Here is a 19,252-nt window from a genome sequence, read left to right as displayed (position 1 = left end):
ATCCACTCTTTTTGGAGGCCTTGTACCGATGAGTCTAGCAAGGGAGGTGAGTGTGGCTCATGATTTGTTTTTATTCTCTCAAACCTTGTCTTTGTATTTATTTTCTGTATTTATTTTAACTTATTCTATTTTGTAACTCCTGTAACTCCTGTTTGGCTAGTCTGATGATTGCTCGGGGCAATACGGTGAGCTAACATATCCGTGCCCTGATATCCGTTCTATTTTCCCTCTTGTTTCTCTTGATTGTCTCTCTCACCCTTTGACTCTGGCCAGACCTTCTAGAACCCATCGTTTCCAGTGTCTTAGGGATCAGAACCAGGAAGGTTTCTTACCCCCCCCCCCCCCCCCCCCCCCGCATATTTTCGTTGCATTCTCATAAAACCTCCGTTCGTCAAAGTTTCCTTTTCCCTGCTCTGGGCAGTATACTGGTTCCCTTGGGCCGATCGAACAGCTGGCTGAAAGTGTATATCTTCTATCTGACACCCCGAGGAGCCCTATTCATGGCGTCCATCGAATCTCTCCTGAACCCCTTGCCAGACTTGAACCGGCTTTGTCTCCCAAGTTCAGCAATGTCGAGCTCCCCCAGCATGATGGCTTCCCGCGCAGCATCTCGCCAGAAGAGAGAGAAACCCCCCAAGGATGCTGCGATTTTCAAGAGAGAAAAGATCAGGGGCCAGTTGCGATATCCGCCTTGTGAGGAGCGAGATGAAGAGTTGGCCAGAATCCACCGCGAATTCCAGCTCTATCCGATGGGCGAGATCGGGCTGTATCCGCGCCACATCCCGTACAACAGCGACAAAAAGTCATTTCAGGACCGGACGGGACGTGAGAGCTTTGAAGGTATGAGTCTCTTGAATGGATTTGAGGTTCAAAAAAGCACATGTGAAGCTGATTTGTGGTTTAGTTTTGCAGTATGAGTTCGTCATCCCGGGCGAAGACAAGAAGTGGATGGTGATGTGGGACTACAACATTGGGCTTGTTCGAACAACCCATCTTTTCAAATGCCAGGATTACTCCAAGGTCGGTGAACAGTTATTGGTTTCCATCTCATCCAACTAACTTCTGTCAGACAACACCGGCCAAAATGCTCAACGCCAACCCTGGCCTTCGCGACATCTGCCATAGCATCACGGGTGGTGCGCTTGCAGCACAAGGTACGACCATTCATCCCTCTGCCCTAAACAAACACCCAGACCAAGACTAAAACCACCCAGGGTACTGGATGCCTTTCGAAGCCGCCAAAGCAGTCGCAGCCACCTTCTGCTGGCGGATCCGCCATATCCTCACGCCCGTCTTCGGCCTTGACTTCATCGACATGTGCATCCACCCGACAGACCGTGCGCGATACGGCCGCATGATCATCCATAAATCCATCGTGGACAAGTCCACGAAAATGGCCAACTACTACCGCGCCCTCGAACTCCAATCCCTCCCTCCGCAACAATCACTCCTGACCTCGCGTCATCCTCCAGACCTGTCAAAACCGTTCGAGAAGCAAATCCTCCCGAAATCCTTCGACCATCCCCATCTTGGCCACCGTCTTCGTCATTCCTATGCTGATAGACTCGTGGGCTACGGCTCCTCCCCTGAATATACCTCCGGTGCTAGCACCTCCGATAAGTACTGCATGTCCCCGGTCAGCCCGATCCGCAACACGTTCACGCCCGTGAACACGCCGCGTAGCGCAGACGTCAAGATGGGGTGTTCGGGCACCGCGACCCCGCGAGACCTTCTCTGTTCGCTGCAGAACATGTCTAGGAAGAGGGCTATCGACGCCAGCGACGGCGAGAGCGGCAGCGGCAGCTCGGACGCCACGACGTCCTCGAACACAATATACACCTCATCCACGACAAGCGCCAACACTTCCAGCGACTGTCCGTCAGAAATAGACGACGACGCGGATGCGGATGCGGATGCAGATGAGGATGTGGACATGGATGTCGATATCGACATGGACGACGAGGATGCCGATGACGACTACCGAGACAGTTCCTACGACGACGAGGATCCCTCCCAATCCCCTGGTAAACGGGCCCGAGCAAGCCGCGTCGAAACGCGATCTCGACGCAATCCTAAGAAGTTGCTCCCTGCCGAGGTCAAGGCCGCGCATGCCCTGCTCAGTTTGTATATGCAGGACGCGGCCGGTAGTGGTAGCGACGAGGAGGGTTTTATGCGCTGGCAGCAGCAGCAGCAGCAACAGCAGATTAGCGGACGGAAGAGACGGAGAGCGTCTGCTTGATCTTTGGTGTGTGGTAATTGTTCCTAGCTCACGTAACCTGGCCAGTTCGTCCTCCAAGCCAGGGATCTACACAGTGAGACTTAGGAGAGCAGAAGAGCGGACGAAAACGGACGAATAACGAGGAATGAATGATAAATAGATCGGATTGGGCGTTTTGAGTGTATCACATGGGTTGTTATGTTCTGTTATGGGGTTGTTTGAGATTGTTTTCTAACTGTTTCTGCTTTTCTTATCTCTGATAGTTAAGTTCATTTTTTTAAATGCCTATCTCCTCTAGGTGTCTTTCCATCATCCATCATCCATCATCCATCATCCATCTATTTCAGTATCTATATCTTCTCATGGACAGTACTTACTCCAGTACTTAACCATCCCTTTTCATTGACTGACTACTTCGTCAACATCAACTCAATCAGTCGTCCCATGGAACGTAGACCTATCAAGACCTACCCTCACAAACCTTTCTTTTCGTAACTTCCTCACAACCAAGAAATCTTCTATAGAGGCACAGCATGCGTAGCAACAAGACATAAACATAAACCTAGACATAAGACATAGAGATACCCAGTCCAACCAATCCCCAAACTTATCGAGAACTAGGATCTACTATATGTATAGTACATACATGCATGTGCGTAATGTATGTACATACCTACAACCCCTACCTTACCTACTCCAAGTAAATAGAACAACCTCATCTATACGTCATCTTTCAACCAAACGCCAGCTATCAACCACCATAAACAGATCTCACCAGCCAGAAACGGTTCACATCGTATAGAAAGCAACCTCTAGGATATGAAGACGATTGATTGACTATCGATGACTTACTTCTTTGCCCGATGAAAGATCGTCCTTCGCAGGTGAATAATAGCGAGGAATCGGTCGTGAGGATGGAGACTCACTAGCTACCAACCACTCTTCTCTCGTCTCTAATGACTTCTAAGTAATGTATGTAGGCTTGTCCTTGGGTGCTTGGTGTTTCTGGATTGTTATTGGGGGATGACTGGGGGGCAGTGGGCTACTACCTAATACATCGCCCTTGATCGATTACTATGTCTTTCAGATTACCAAGGGAGCCTCAAGTGAACAGAATCAAGTCCGATTGCATATCAAAACCAGCTATCAACACGAGAACTTTCAACGTCCTTTAAACAGTGTACGAAAATGTAAATAGAAACAAAGGTGAGTGAGTCCCCGAAATAACAACAGAAGAGGAACACATTTGAAACAGAAGTAAAAACAGAGAAATTAACTCTAGAAGAACGTTCAACGTCCCCAATAGCCCCTTGTTCCAATCGAATGGTTTAGTCGCTTTCTTCAAAATCATCACCGAAGTCACCGTCATCCTCGCTGTCATCATCATCAACCACGTAGGTCTTCTTGGTCGCTGCGGTCCGTCGCGCGGGTCGACTGGCAGTCTTCCGGCCGGCAGGACGCACTTCTTCATCTTCCGAATCGTCACCCTTCTTGCCGCCAGCAGGAGAGTCAAGAATGTCGTTGGCCATGGCATCAATATCGTCATCCGAAAGATCGTCCGCCAGCTGCTTCTTCTTGGTGGTCGCCTTAGCATTCTTGGCTTGCTTGGAAGCGTAGGCCTTGGCAGCCGGGGACAAGGTCGTCTGCTTAGTGGCAGGAGCAGCCTTGGCGGCGGTGGTCGCGTCCTTCTTAGGTCGGCCACGGGGTTTCGCTGCGGTTGTCTTCGCTGCGGCACTCGTCGCGGCCTTGCCCCGGGCAGTAGTCTTTGCCTTGCTAGCCGCGGGCTTCACGGGTTCATCTTCGTCATCATCGTCGCCACCGCCGTTGTCTTCTTCAGGGTCATTGTCCTCCGACGTCTTCGGCTCCTTGTCTTTGGGCTTGACTTGCAGGGAGCGCCGAGGAGTGTGCTGCGGCACCAGCTTGCTATAGTCAGTTTCGTCCGCGTCGAAGTCTGGCGACTGCTTCGACGCCTTGGAACGCGGGGTCAGGCCGCTGCTTCCAGCCCGAGAGCGCTCCGAGAAAAGCTGTCGAGAATCAGAGGGCGCGCCGTTCTTGCCGCCGATGCCCTTCACCATGTTGCTGACATCACCAAGGAGATCTTCTCCATCATCGCTGTCGGAGTCGCTGATGGTGTGCAAGGGGGGTCCACGTGCCCTCCGGTTGGAACCATACGATGACTTGGCAGCCTCGGTCTTGGTGATTTCTTGGATGTCATCATCATCGAAGTCGTCGTCGTCCTCCTCCTTGGGCTGAGACTTGGCCTTGGACTTGGAGGAAGTGGTAGAAGCAGCCTTCGATGCCGGTCGGCCTCGCTTGGGAGCTGCTTTAGGGGCATCGTCATCCTCAGTCTTGACGGAAGCCTTGGAATTGGCTCGGGACTTCTTTGGTGCGACTTCTTCCACAACATCGGGCATGTCCTCGTCCTCATCCTCTTGCTTGGGCTCCAGCTCCAGCTCCGGCTCCGGCTCCGGTTCAGCCTTGGGTTGGGGTTTTGCAGCACCCCGGCTCTTCTTCGGAAGGATCTCCATGTCGAAGTCATCGTCCGAATCATCTTCATCGGTCGGCGGAGGCTTCGGCTTGGCTGCCGGTTTGGCCGCGGGCTTGTTTAGGTAGTTAAGAAGACCTCCCTTCGGTTCGGTCTTCTTGGCTGCGGCCTTCTTGGACTTGGGAGCGGCAAAATCTTCGTCATCCGGATCATCGTCAGTCGCGGCCTTGCGCTTCCTGGCGGCCAAACCCCGACCAGTCGTCATGAGTTTGGCGGAAGTGCGACGGCCCATGTTAGCCACCTTACGCAAGCGCCGGGCCTCGTCCTCGATCTGGAATCGCCATTCGTTGATGAAGTCCTCGAGGTCGCGCTTCCAGATATCCTCCTTGGACATCTTAATCAATGCGTCGATTTCCACCTCCTTGTCGCCAATCTGACGACGGAGCTTTTCGACACGCTCCTGGGTCAGGGACCAAATGGCCATACCCAAAAGATAGTCGTAAGAGTTCGAGAGAACCTCGGCGTCTTCCGCACCTTCTTCCTCCTCATCCTCGAGGGCGGGCTCCGCCTCACCGGCCTTGACGGCATCCTTGACCTTCGGGAAGGGCTTGAAATTCTTCTCCTTCAGCTCGGCGACGAGGGCGCTCTTCTTCTTCTTGGAAACCACCAAGTCACCGTCGATGATCATTTGGACAAAGCGGGCCTGGTTGCTCAGTCTGTCCAGCTCCCTTTGCATTTCGGAAAGCTGGTATTGCTTGCGGCGCTCGTAATACTTGAGACGGATAGTATAGAATTCCTTCAAAATATCGTCGACGCCGGCGTATTTGGTGATACGGCCTTCGGGATCAAACGCGACCAAGTTGGAGGTGGCGATTGATTTCGTCAGCTTGAACTTCTCCTCCAGGCCCTCGGACAAAGCTGCCGCCATATGCTTTTCGTCCATCTGGATAACGAAGTGAACCTTGTGGTGCGTGTTGTAATCCTTGTAATCCTTGATGAAGGAAGGCGTCTTCTCCGCTTTGATAATGTCTTCCAGTTTGTCCTTGAAATCCTGGGTCCAGGTACGAATGGGCAATTCAGTGATCTCCACTTCCTTATCGCCAGTTTCCTTGATGATACCGCTGAATTTAAAGCGGTCACCTCCCATATCGGTGACCTCACCTTTGAAGCCTCGGAACCACGGCTGCATAGGCTTGATCTCCTCGCCATCCATCATGCGCCGCAGATTTTCGACAATGTCCTCGGGGTTGTAGTTGGGAATTGACGAACTCCATCCGGTACCGATGCCATCGGCTCCGTTGACCAAGATCATGGGCAAGACGGGCATGTAGACTTCAGGCTCAATCTTCTCGCCATCGTCTTCATTGTACGTGAGAAGCGGGTCATCATGGGAATGATACACACGCCGGGCGAATGGCGACAGACGGGTGTAGATGTAACGAGCGCTGGCAGAGTCGGAACCACCCTGAAGACGAGAACCGAAGTTACCACTGGGCTCCAGGCAGTTGATGTTGTTGGAGCCAACGAAGTTTTGCGCCAGGCCCACGATAGTCTGCTGCAGGGATGCATCACCGTGCTGGTATGCCGTCATACCGGAGACGTGACCAGCCAGTTCAACCACCTTCATATCCTTCTTCAGGTTGCGCCGGAAGCAAGTGTACAAAACCTTACGCTGACCGGGTTTGAGACCATCAACAACGGAAGGGATAGATCGAATGTTGTCCGCCATACTGAAGAGAATGAGTTCCTTGTTGATGAAGTCGGTGTAGGTGATCTTGGACATGGTGTGATCCAGATAGGTTCCGGGCTTGAATTGCCGCAGCCATTCCTTTCGCTCGTCGGCCTTCTTCTTCGAAAAGGCGAGTTCAATCAGAGCGGCCTCGTTATCCTGAATGGTGTGGAATTCTTTCAAGTGGCGATCGAGATCGCGGAAGTACACCTGAGCGTCTTCAGTGGTACTGGTACCCAGACCCTTGTAGTACTTGTGCTCCCAGCGCTCGTTCTTGTGGGCTTCCCTGAACGCCTCGTATTCGGGCATTGTGAAGAAGGAGTGCTGCCTAGTCGGGTTCTTGGGGTCACCCTTCCACACCTTCACGATGGGAGTGATGAACTCGATCAGAAACTCAGGGATCTTCAGCAAGCTAGGAAACTGGGCTTGGAGGAAGTTGATGAGCAGACCCTTGATGTGACTACCATCGTGATCTTGATCGGTCATGATCATCAGATGGCCGTAACGAAGCCCGCGAGTATCGGTGTATTCCTTCTTGTGCTGCAATCCAATGAAGTTCTTGATGTTCTGGATTTCCGCGTTCTTCGAGATCTGCTCGAACGACGCATCGCGGACGTTGAGCAGTTTTCCTCGCAGTGGGAAGACACCGAATAGATCGGGACCGACAACCGCACGTCCAGCCATCGCCAAGCCCTTGGCCGAGTCACCTTCCGTCAAGATCAGGGTACAGTGGTGACCCTCCTTGGTGCCGGCCTTGTTGGCATCGGTCAATTTGGGGTTGTTCATACGGGAACGGCGACCGCCATCGGTCTTCTTCAGCATCTGGTCCGCCTTGTGGGCAGCGAAGGACAAGATATTCGACATGACGTTGGTCTTCAAGATCTTCTTGTAGAAGTCATCTTCGAGGGGACACTTGCTGCCAAACTGGGTTTGCTTGGTGGTCAACTGCTCCTTGGTCTGCGAAGTAAAGGCCGGGTTGACGATCAGGGCGTTCACAAAGATGAAGATGTGGTTACGGAGTTGCGCAGGCTTGAGCGTCGCGCCGTTCTTGTTCTTCTTCTTGAGTTCGGTGGCCAGTCGACCGCAGATCTGGTCCGCAATGTAGTTGACGTGCGTACCTCCGGACGTGGTGGCGATCGAGTTCACAAACGACACCTGCTGGAAGGAGCCGTCGGACACGGCGAAACCGACCTCCCATCGAGGATCGGGGCTGCATGTGATGATCTCGTCCTTGGGTGCGGGACCGTCATCTCCGCGCTCTCGGCGAATGGCTTTGGTGTACATCTCCATATACTTTTTGAAGTTGCGGATGGGAATGCGGCTGCCGTTCAGCTTCACGGCCACTTTGGCGGTTCCCGCCAAATCGTAGACTCGACGCTTCACCAGGGCCTCAAAGTCGTCATCAATGCCGGTCATGCCGAACTTAGCGTAGTCGGGTTTGAAGGTGACCTTGGTGAAGTCCTCGCCCTTGGCCTCCGTGATTTTGGCCTTGCCGACCTTGGTCATGTTGTCAGTCCAGGTTTGCTTGTATCTCTTTTTCTGGTGCGAATCCTGGGTTTCAAGGATGAATTCGGTGGAGAAGACGTTACAGAGCTTGGCACCGTAACCGTTACGACCACCAGTGACCTTCTGCTGAGTGTCGTCGTAGTTCGAGGAGGTGAGCAAATGACCGAAAATCAGCTCGGGCACGTAGATCTTCTCCTTTGCGTGCATTTCGATGGGGATACCGCGACCGTTGTTCCAGACACTAATGACGCCGGACTCGCGGTCAATGGTGACGCGAATCTCGTCCATGTTCTTATCGTTCTGTTTGTTATCGGCGGCGTTGACGACGATCTCATCGAAGATCTTGTAGAGACCCGGGACGTAGGTCACCTCTCGGAACTCCATTCCCTCGGTGGCCGAGCTGTACACCCACATTTGCTGCGGGGTCATCTCGGTGGATCCGATATAGGTATCAGGACGTTTGATGATGTGTTCGCGTGGTGATAGCTAATGGGTGGAGCTGTCAGCACAGAACCATACGATGGGACAGGAGGTCGTTACCTTCTGGTATCTCTCCGAAGCGTTGGTTTCCTTGGATGGTTCCTCTGCGCCCTCGCCGGTGAACGATTCATTTTCGACGTCGGCGAGGGGTTTCGAGCCAGCTCTTTTCGCGGCTGGGGCCTTTTTGGCCTTCTTGGGGGGCGTATGGGACAGGGCGGAGTCGTTGTCGGACATCTTGTCGACATCTGACATTTCGTCTTCGCTATCGGCTTTGGCGCGCTTTTTGGAAGCGGCTGCCTTTCCGGGGGCTTTGCCTGTGAGGGTTGTTTGGGTGGTCTTCTTGGGCGCGGCGGCTTTCTTCGGGGCTGCCTTAGCCTTGGGCTTCTGGAATGCGACAGTCAGTAACCAGTTGAATTATCAACAGATGAGAACAAAATCCATGCAGTACGTACAGGAGCGGGCTCTGGGATGAAGTCAGAGCTGCCCTCGTCATCAAAGACGGAGCTGGCCATCGAGTCGTCCATGGAGAAGTGGTGGGAGTGGAATTACGAGGGGAGAAATGGTAGAGAAAAAAAGGAGCAAAGAGTGACCAGGGTCGAGGAATTAAAATAAGAATTAGGAGGATCAACCTCCGAAAAAGGGGGAGGGGAGGATATAGGAGAGAACGCGAAGCAAGAACAAGCCAGACCCCCGAAAACGATCACCTCTTTGTTGTTGTTGTTGTCGACGCTGCTTTGTCGAGAGTGCAGTTGTTGACTTGAACGCGCTGCGACTCGCCGTTTGGGCTCCGGACTGGCAGAACCTGTCCTTCCGCCATCGGTCGCGGGTTCTTCCGGTCCGAGTGGCGCGGATTATCCCGGAACAGGAAATCTCCAAACACACGAGCCGAAAGGGGAAGGTGAGACCAAAACATGCAAGGCCGGGCGGGGGAGGGGGACTTTCCAGGTGGAAGATTCACTATTTCTAGAAACGGTCGCTCTTTCCTTCTTCCTTTGTGTGTTTGACTCTTTCCTTTATGGAATTCAACGGTTCTGGAGTCACCCATCTACCATCATGGCAACCAACAAAGAACATATTCTGTATGTGGAAAAGGTTCAACCAGGACCATAAACTGTCATCTTGTTGTGTTACTCTCTCAGTCCCTCCTATCTCCTCCTCACCATTGAATATATATCCATTCACTGCTGCGACCACTCCCTAGCTAGCACCCATGCTGTTATATTATGTATTCAGTCTGCAATTCAATCACATGATTATCACCTTAATTCCAAATATGACCATTCCACAGTCAAGCCACTCTCATCAAGTATATCAGTTGACGTCTCTCCCCTCCTTACCTCTCCGGTGGTTTCTAGAAAGAATGGAAAGAATCCTTGCGGCCGGACCCTGTAAGGCTGTTTTCCATAGTCCGGCACCTCGGCGGTATCTTTGTGTACTGTAACTTACACATAGTGGGGCGGGTTTGCCGTCAATAGTAATCACTAGCCAATGAAACACTGCCAAGACAATCTTTGGCGCTGTATGAAACGGTATCGAGACATTCAGGGGAAATGCAGGGGAAGTCTTGCTGCATCTAGAGTCTTCCGACACAGAGTGTTCATGGACATCTACGGAGTATACTCAATGGGAAAGAAGAACACTTCCTCCAGGTCAGGGGGATAGTATACTTATCCTCTGGTATCATCATCATTGGTCCCTCAGCAGTTCAAATTCTGACTTTTGCACCGTTATTCCCGCACATTCTAAGTTTCTAACGCCGTCGGACGATTCTCTTAATTAACCTTGTGGAGCATCGCCGTGGATCCCGCCGGATCCTCGTCGAGGCAACAGAAGTCGCTGGCGATTCTTCCAGCTCGGTGAATGGCAGAGAGGACTTCTGTTAAGTTCTGTAGACGACCTAAAGAAAGGCCACTGCAAAGATCCCATCCGTGGTTCGGCCGGTGGAGTTCCTGAATATCGATCGTCTTTTCCCCGGCTCAACCAAAGGAGGTCAAATAATCGACACCTTTCGGAATGCATTATTGAGGGCGATCGACGGGGCGAGACTCGAATGTCGGTGGATGACCCGGAGAGGCCTCGGATGCCCCTGAATTCTGTCATCTCTTCGCTAGTTAATGAGCCATAGCGACGTTGACGTTCCTGTTAATAACGGACCCTCCTAGTCAGAGTTATTTCCGTCCGACTCATCTGGATTTATTCCATTGGGGTCAAGTACGAAGCTCTAGTGGCCGGCACTAATCACCGCTAAAGGAAATAACCTCTCCATTTCAGTCCGACTCGTCATTTCAGGGAGTTCACTTTCTGAAACCATACTAACCTGCCTGTCTCCTCTCCCCTCTCGCTCTCTCTCGTCCTCTCTCACTTTCCCACCCTCACCCTGACTCTCACCTCTACCTGACTCCCACTCCCACTTCCTCCCCCTCAACGCCGCTGAATTGACCTACAAGACATGCTGTCACATTCGACAGCCCCTCTTGATCGTGTGCTATTCTTATCCTAATCCTCTACGCCTCGTCTATCCGACTATCCCGACCGCGACCACCGCGTCTCTTTCCCCTCCGCCCCCACAACCGACTCTCCCTCCCCCCCGAGGAATGCGCATTTAATTTTTTCACAATCCCGCCGTCAGAATTCATCCTAAAAGCCAAAAAAGCCATGGATCCCTCCAGTCCCGCCACTCGGGTTCAATCCGATGGGATCTTGAACCATGTCGCCCCGAACCATGCGCACAGCGACTCCATGGTCACCGTCTCGTTATCGTCCAATTCGGAGCATACCCAACCTGAATGGCGCACCCTCGATATTCCCCGGACCCCCGTCGAGGTGACATCCCCGGCCAACGCAGAAGATACCGAGACGAAAACTACGCCGACGTTGGGGCCGGCCAAATCGGTTCGTAGTGCCGGTACGTCGATCCGGTCCCGGAGCAGCGAGGACGGCGATCGGGGAGATGGTGATATGGTGGATTGGGAGGAATTGGAAAAGACGGAGGAGCAGGAACCTCGCCGTGAGGGGTCCGACGAGGTGCGTTGATCTAGTCCGAGCAATTACGCGGAAAGAAAAACAATTGACTTGGATTTAGTCGACATCTCTTCTGTTAGCTCGTCTGGAGCAGGAAAACAATGCCCTGGCAACCAACCCCAAATCGGGCCTGGCCAACGTCGCAAAGTCGCAGGAAATACAGCAACGACCGTCCCGATCGCAATCCCTGCATCACATCAAACGATTGATCAACGATGACCCTCGGTCCTCGCTGCGTTATTCCCAACTGCCACCTCCTCCGATGACCGAGCTCGAGTTCTGGGCCGCTCTCGTCGCCGACTACCCCCAGACCGCGCAGCGATTGCCGACGTTGACCTCGAATAAAATCCGCGGCGGCGTCCCGCCTCCCCTGCGCGGCGTGGTATGGCCTAGTTTGGCCGGGGCTCGGGATACGACGCTGTTGGCGGAATATCAGAGATTGTGCGGCGAGACGAGCCCCTACGAAGGCATTATCGGAAAGGATATCGGTCGCAGCTTTCCCAACGTCGAGATGTTCCGTGATCCGCACGGTGAGGGGCAGCAAATGTTGGCGCGGGTCTTGAAATGTTTCAGTCTGTACGATACCAAGATCGGGTACTGTCAGGGGCTGGGATTTGTGGTCGGTCCGTTACTGATGCACATGACGGATGCGGAGGCATTCTGTGTGCTGGTGAGGTAAGAAGCAGAGGCGCTGGATTGATGTGCAAGAGTCCAGCTAATTATGACCAGGTTGATGGACCACTACGACTTGCGCACGTGCTATCTCCCTGATTTGTCGGGATTGCACCTCCGAGTGTATCAGTTCCAGAATCTCCTTTCTCGTCTTCGACCCGGACTGTTTGCGCACTTGGAATCGCTGCATGTCGAGCCGGTGTACGTGTCGCAGTGGTTTCTGTCGTTTTTCGCCGTATCGTGTCCTCTGCCCATGCTTCTTCGCATCTACGACGTGATTTTCCTGGAGGGAGCGTGCGAGACCCTGATGCGCGTGGCACTTTCGCTGATGCAGCGCAATGAGAAGAAGATTCTGGCCTGTGCGGAATTTGAGGATGTGATGCAACTGCTGTTGTCGCGCAGTTTGTGGGATACGTAAGTACCATGGGAACGGATTCAGAGGCTGGGAGCTAATTCGGGCCGCAGATACGCCTGCCACGCGGATGATTTCGTCAACGACTTTGTCTCACTGACTTCGCTGGTGACCAAGGAAAGCCTGCAAGCGCTGGAAGCCAGTTACAACCAATCACAGGGCGTACCGACGGGCATTTCGTTCCCTCAAATGCAGGCGGCGGCGTCGCGCTTCTTAGGCCGCTTCTGGGCGGGGTCCGGCTCTCACAACTCCATGAAACAGCCATTTTCGCTCAACCCCAACCACGCCAGCACCTCGGCCAGCATTCGTCGCTCCGCCTCCAAGCAGAGCATGACTTCCACCTTAAATTCCATCGAGTCCACCTCCGATGCCAGTACCGCCCCCACCGAACTCTCCGCGGACGTTCCCAAGCCGCGCGCCAAATCCACCATGTCACAGAACAAAGATCGCGACCTGCACACGCAAATCGAAGATCTCCTGATGGCACTCAGCGATCTACAGCGCCAGCACGCCGACCTCACCCGGGACCTGCAGCACGAGCGCGAAGAGCGCGAGGAGGACCAGCAGATCGCCAAAGCCATGCTCCACCACATTAAGTCCGACGAGACCGCCGCGCCGACCGAGCTGATCGGCAAAGCGGAGGAGCGCTTCGTCGGCGCCGTATCGCCCAACCAAGAGGAGTCTATCGACCAGACCAAGCACCAACTGCGCGACGACCTCAACCGATGGAAGGAAATGCACACCGTCGAGGCCGGTCGCTGCCTCGACCTGACCCGTCGCATGGACGAGCACGAGAAGGAGAATTCGTCGCTGCGCGAACAGCTGCGGGAAGCGCGCGGGCGCATTCAGGACGGCTACCGCGATCGCCAGCGCCTTGAGCGAATGGTCCGCGAGCTGCGCTCCGTCAAAGCGCCCACCTCGACTGACACCCCGCCGGAATCCTACGGGTCGCCGACCAGCGAACCCGGCGAGGGCGTCACGCCGCCAGGCCTGCGCGAACTCAAACTCGTCCGCTCGAACTCGCAACGATCCATGTCTCAGCGCTCCGCCTCGCCCCGCAGCACCTTCACCAAGCGCTCCAGCAGCCTAGGCCTGCAGTCGGTGCTGGCGACGGAGAACAACAAACCGGCCGGCGACGAGGCCCTCCTGCTGGAGCTGGTCAACGCGAAAACGGCAGAGGCGGTCGCCAAGCAAGAACTCGAGGAAGTAAAGGCCAAGATGGAGGGACTCCGGAAACAGGTCGCCGCGTCACAACGCGCGCAGTCGCAGACCCCCGAACCGCCCAGTCGGACTCCTTCCGCGATGGGCGTGCACAAAGTGACCACAGAGCCGCCAGCCACCGGAGGCGGATTCTTCAGTGGCTGGGGACGACGGGCGGTCTCGACCAGCCAGGAGTCGTATACCGAGAAGTAGCCTCTCGCCTCCCCCCGAAAAGAAAGAAAAGAAATTGCAACCGGCTGTGTGGTAATAGGATTGGATAGGATTGGGTTGGGTTGGGTTGGGTTGATGTTGATGTACATGCTTTCTTTCTCTGTACATGCACACGCAAGAAGATAATTTTAATCGGCGAGGAGTTTTGACCGGCTTTTGTTGCGAATATTGGATTTGGGCTGGGATGGTGTTGCAATTCGATAGATTTTCTTTGTATTTTCTTTTACTTTCATCTTTTGTTGTTTTTACTTTCAGGTATATGTTATGATATCCTTGTTGTACATACAGATCAGAATCAATCAAATCAACCAGAACCAATAAACAATACCCCAAACTCTACCTTACTTAGATACCTAGGTAGTTAGGTAGATAACCCACACCCAACCAAGCCATAGGTGCATACATACCTAAAACTCACCCCCTCCCCTAGAACACTATACGCATAGTATGTACACAACTGTGTCCCCGTAATTCAAAGAGAGCTAGGTATATATAGAGAGGCATAACGGGAGAGGAAGAGATGGATAGAGAAGGGGGAAAAACAAAAAGAACTAGAAGAAAACAGCCCAAGCCTGCACGGCCCCCATCACCGCAACGACGATTCCATTCGCCAATACTCCGCGACGCAGATACCATGCGGAACTGGCCCACACGATACCTGTCATTAGGGCCGCGATGGCCTGGTTGATTGGTTGTTGGAGGAGGGAGGGGGTTTGGGACCAGGAGTAGTTTATTAGTGCTATTATCGTTGTTATTATTCAGATCGGTGTCATAGTTTGGGTATGTTTGGTTATGGTTATGCATTGGTGGTGAGGGATGGGTTGGTGATGATGTCATGACTTATGGATCTCCCTCCGCAAGTGAGCGGTTCCTCGGAATCTAGTAACGAGTATAGACAGATAGATGCCTCGAGTTGCATGATATCACATCATAGCATACCATAGCATAGATAGGGTATAGCAACGAATGAAATATGGAATTGAAAGATGAGACATACCCGTCATCAAGAAAAATGCACTTCCCTGGTACCAGCCGACTTTACCGCATGTATAGGGTAGATTAGGCAGGGCGCGGAACTGCGGCGTGGATTGCCAGTCTTTGGCGGAGAGCTGGTGTTCCATCGTTTTGTTAATGTGGTAGTTGATGTATGGCTAGAATCGGTAGGGTAGGTAATTGAGGGAAGGGAAGAAGGAGGATGTGTATACCGTGTGGCCGAGAGAAATGATGAGCCATCCAGTGGCTGTTGCTTGGAGGCGAGTGGACATCTTGATTTATCTTGATTTGGGCACTCGTGGCTTGATTGAGTTGGATTGAAGTGCAAGGAGATTGGGAGGTGGAAAGTAGAGACAGAGAGAGAAGGAGAGGGAGAGATCAAATGGTGAAGAGTGCCAAGACTGGGGTTGTGCCGAGGTTCATTTAAGGAATTGAAGGAATTGAGTTGGAGTAGTATAATTATAGGGATGATCCTTGCTCCATTGCGCTAACTTTGGGTTTTTATAAAAGGGAGTAGTCTCGGATATTCTTCCTTATGTACTTAGAAAAGGGAAGCTACGTTTTCCCTATACTGTTGACTATGGACAGCCAAACTGATAATCGGGCTTCTATAGTTCAGCGAGACTACGGTATGATGTTTGTAGAAAGATTGACTTACTGAAATACTAAGGTGCTGTAGGTGGGAGTTCGGGAGATGGGCTTGACCATCTTTGTCGGAATGCTTGGCTAATTTCCTCAGGCTTTCAATTATCTACGGCAAGAAGGCTGAGGCACGCCATGTGATGTGACGGTTGATGCATGAATCGTTGGATCACGTGTGGATTGGCATTCTGACGTGGCAGGGGCAATAACATCTTCCCTTACACCTACCTAATCAGTTCATTTCACAAGATCCTAGGATAAAGCCCCCCTAAATCTCCTACACATGACCACCAAAACTCGATCCCACGATGATTACACGGTTGGATGGATCTGCGCCCTTCCCCTGGAGATGGCTGCAGCCAAGCTGATGTTAGATGAACTCCATCCGCAACTGTCACAACCTCATCAAGATACCAACACGTACGTACTGGGGAAGGTTGCAAATTATAATGTGGCAGTCGCATGCCTTCCATCCGGTATCTACGGAACCACCTCCGCAGCAATTGTGGCGAAACAGATGCTGTTCACCTTTCATTCCATCCAGTTCGGACTGATGGTGGGTATTGGCGGCGGGGTTCCGCTTTTGGCTGATATTCGCCTCGGCGATATTGTGGTCAGTCAGCCCAGCGGCTGCCTACCCGGTGTTGTGCAGTATGACTCCGGCAAAACAGGAGAATCGGGACGCCTGCAACGCACTGGAACGAGAAACCTGCCTCCTCAAGAGCTTTTAACCGCCATGTCGCACGTGGAGTCGAATCGCATGACTGGGAAATCTCAGCTTCAGGATCTTATCTCTAAAGTGGTTATAAATGACGAGCTATCTGATTTCCACTCGCCAGGACCAGACCAGGACACGCTCTTCAACGCATCCTATCGTCATGACCCATCTTACCCTGACTGCTCAAGCTGTGATCGAAGCCAGATAGTGGACCGTAAGCCGAGATCCTCTGATTTACCTAGAGTGTTCCGCGGAACAATAGCATCTGGTAATCAGGTTATGAAAGATGGGCAGACGCGGGACGAGTTAGCGCGGGAATTAGGTATCTTATGCTTTGAAATGGAGGCAGCCGGCCTGATGGACCATTTCCCCTGTTTGGTGATTCGGGGAATTTGCGACTATGCCGATAGTCACAAACACAAAGCTTGGCAGGGGTATGCAGCTATTACGGCAGCTGCATATGCAAAAGAGCTTCTATCAGAAGTACCAGCCAAACAAAAAAAGACGACTCAAGAAGATAGTTGTCTTGGTTAGTATCATGCTTGTTGGGTGTAGAGGATCACGGTTAACCCCCATTAGAAAGGTTCACTGTTCGTTCTAGTACAATGGATCTGCCACAGACATCGAGTTTCATCGGCCGAGAAAAGGAACTTGCAGATATCGATCAAAAGCTTCGCAACAACAGTCTGAAACATATTGTTGTTCTTCATGGTCTTTCTGGAATAGGCAAAACCCAGCTCGCGGCAAGATACGTCATGGAACATCGAAGTGAATACACAGCTGTGTTCTGGCTGGATGCTTCAGACCCAAGGACATTAGGACTCAGTTTCCTGAACATGGCATATCGGATTGCTCTCGACCATGCATCCGAAGACAATTTGAAAAGCATCATCGATTATCAGAACTCTCCCGCACAACAGCTATCAAAGCAATTCAAACGCCTCAAAGACGATATGCAGACCTCCTCGCTGATCTTATTGATCGATAAGATAAAACATATGCCATATTTCAAAGGAGACGTGTTTGCACCAACCGCCCATGAAGAGAAAATGAAGGTCGACCAAGATAACCCTGTCGTGGAAGCGATGAAGATGTGGTTGAGCCAACCAGGAAACACTCGGTGGCTGTTAGTATACGATAATTACGATGCTGAGAAATACTCTTCATTACAAACAGAAGACCCTGTGACACTTCGATCTTTTCTACCCGATGCAATGCAAGGACACGTTATTGTCACAACCATATCAAAACTCAGGTTCGGAGACATGGTCCACGTTCAGAAGATGGACAGTCAGCAAGGGCTTCGGATCTTATCTTCAGCATCAGGCCGATCAAACCTGGAAGAAGGTGCTCAATTTTGCCCCAGTCTACTATAATTACTAACCTCTGATTCAGACCCCCTTGCCTGTGACCTAGTGGATGAAATGGATGGAGTGCCTCTCCCTTTGGCTACCGCAGGGAGGTACTTAAGCCAAGTATCCATCTCCTGCGGTGCATACCTTGATCTATATAGGAAAGAATACTTCAAGCTTGAAGAACATACGCCTCACCTACCTGATTATGAGAGAACGACATACAGCAATTGGATGATTATCCTTCAGAGGTTACGCTCGTTCAAGAGTCAGGGTCCATACTACCTTTTGCGTTACTGGGTGTATTTTGACAACCGCGACCTCTGGCGCGAACTTCTTCTAGATTTTGGAAGTTCGTCTATCTCTCCTATAGTCAATGACCCCTTTGCATTCCATGAGGCTATGTGTGTTCTTCTTGAACATGGAATGGTAGAGATTGGATCAGATCCGCGCAATGCAGCGAGTCAGTCCAGAGGCTATAGCCTACTCAAACCTGTGCATTCATTTCTCACGCACTACTTTGAGTTGACACCCAATAGATACGACCCTTTATCTGATAGATCTTTCCTATGCGTCGGAAAATATGCAAGCATGCTACTTGAAAGGCGCAATTACGATGATTTTCATCGCTGGGTTTCGCATGCAAATAAATGCTGGGACCTTGTCAATTGTGGAATTGCCGCCCAGGATCATGAATATGCTTCGCTCTTTGCTTACAGATGCCACGATATTGGTTTGGCGATGTGGCGAGGCAGTGAATGGGTCAATCCTAGGGCCTCGGCTAGGTATCTCAATGCTTTCAACGTTAACACCCCCAACCGCGTGGATAATCATCTGAGGGCGGAGCGTTGGTTGAAGCTTGCTCTAAATCTAGAGAGCTCTGCTGAGTCTAACTTTGTCACGAAGACTGTGATATTAAATGATTTGCATCGCATTTACGCATGCAATGGAGAGTGGTTGAAAGCCCTCAACATGGGGTTATCTGTATTGGACGTCTACCATAACACCAACCCAACTGAAAGATTCAGATATAGTTTTGGTTGGTGTCTTATCATTTACTCTATCTACGGGATGTGGTGCTTCCTGTGCTCCTGGGCCAGCCCGTTCTTGTTCATTGCTTTCATTTTTTCTATATCCGATACCTCTGTGTATGAAAAAGCTGTGATGATTGCTGAATCGTGCGTCTTCCTGCTGCCATGTCTGTTCTTCGCTCATTATCTAGCGCGCTGGGAAGTATACGCACTGTGGATGCTGTTGGTATTGTCCATGGAGGCCTACTTCTGGTCTTGCGGTACACTGCATGCGTTTGATGGTTATGACGCTGTGCGATACTGTATTATATTAATCTTTCATATACTGAGAATGGCTGGTGCAGCAGTACACACAGGGCTGGATAGGAATGCATAAATAGTTATGAGCGGATTGAATTCAAGATGGACACGATCTAGTGAGCATAGCAATTGATCCTTTTCTTGCTATAGATTCGCTATCTGGTTAGACCTTGTAGGTGTTAGTTGCGACGTCTCCCTTACCAAACTGTCTGCCGTATCTCTCTAATATCGTATCCATAAGGCAGTACTATAATATTGTGCA

General features: G+C 51.7%; 4 protein-coding genes across 4 annotated transcripts; 3 read left to right on the top strand and 1 right to left on the bottom strand.

Annotated features, from left to right (window-relative positions):
- Positions 1-569: 569 nt before the first annotated feature.
- On the top strand, positions 570-2,239 carry LDX57_012866 (putative APSES transcription factor Xbp1; the record flags this gene model as incomplete). The annotated part of the gene is made up of 4 exons (XM_046094615.1): positions 570-840; positions 905-1,020; positions 1,070-1,154; positions 1,215-2,239. 4 exons carry the CDS (start codon positions 570-572, stop codon positions 2,237-2,239), a joined length of 1,497 nt encoding a protein of 498 aa, XP_045950594.1.
- Positions 2,240-3,320: 1,081 nt separating this feature from the next.
- On the bottom strand, positions 3,321-9,167 carry TOP2 (DNA topoisomerase 2). Its single transcript, XM_046094614.1, has 3 exons — positions 8,871-9,167; positions 8,479-8,802; positions 3,321-8,424 (listed from the first exon to the last, which is right to left on the bottom strand). The coding sequence occupies exons 1-3, from the start codon at positions 8,940-8,942 to the stop codon at positions 3,547-3,549; spliced, it is 5,274 nt and encodes a 1,757-aa protein (XP_045950593.1). The 5' UTR covers positions 8,943-9,167; the 3' UTR covers positions 3,321-3,546.
- Positions 9,168-11,073: 1,906 nt separating this feature from the next.
- Positions 11,074-13,936, top strand: LDX57_012864 (putative GTPase activating protein (Evi5); the record flags this gene model as incomplete). The annotated part of the gene is made up of 4 exons (XM_046094613.1): positions 11,074-11,442; positions 11,501-12,114; positions 12,169-12,525; positions 12,577-13,936. 4 exons carry the CDS (start codon positions 11,074-11,076, stop codon positions 13,934-13,936), a joined length of 2,700 nt encoding a protein of 899 aa, XP_045950592.1.
- Positions 13,937-15,872: 1,936 nt separating this feature from the next.
- On the top strand, positions 15,873-16,515 carry LDX57_012863 (uncharacterized protein; the record flags this gene model as incomplete). The annotated part of the gene is made up of 2 exons (XM_046094612.1): positions 15,873-16,388; positions 16,435-16,515. 2 exons carry the CDS (start codon positions 15,873-15,875, stop codon positions 16,513-16,515), a joined length of 597 nt encoding a protein of 198 aa, XP_045950591.1.
- Between the last annotated feature and the right edge of the window lie 2,737 nt (positions 16,516-19,252).

Source organism: Aspergillus melleus (genome assembly GCF_016097325.1).
Source record: "Aspergillus melleus strain CBS 546.65 chromosome Unknown contig9, whole genome shotgun sequence".
Taxonomy (NCBI): Eukaryota; Fungi; Ascomycota; class Eurotiomycetes; order Eurotiales; family Aspergillaceae; genus Aspergillus; species Aspergillus melleus.
Note: the sequence above shows the minus strand (reverse complement) of the source record. Positions and strands in the feature narration are given on the sequence as shown.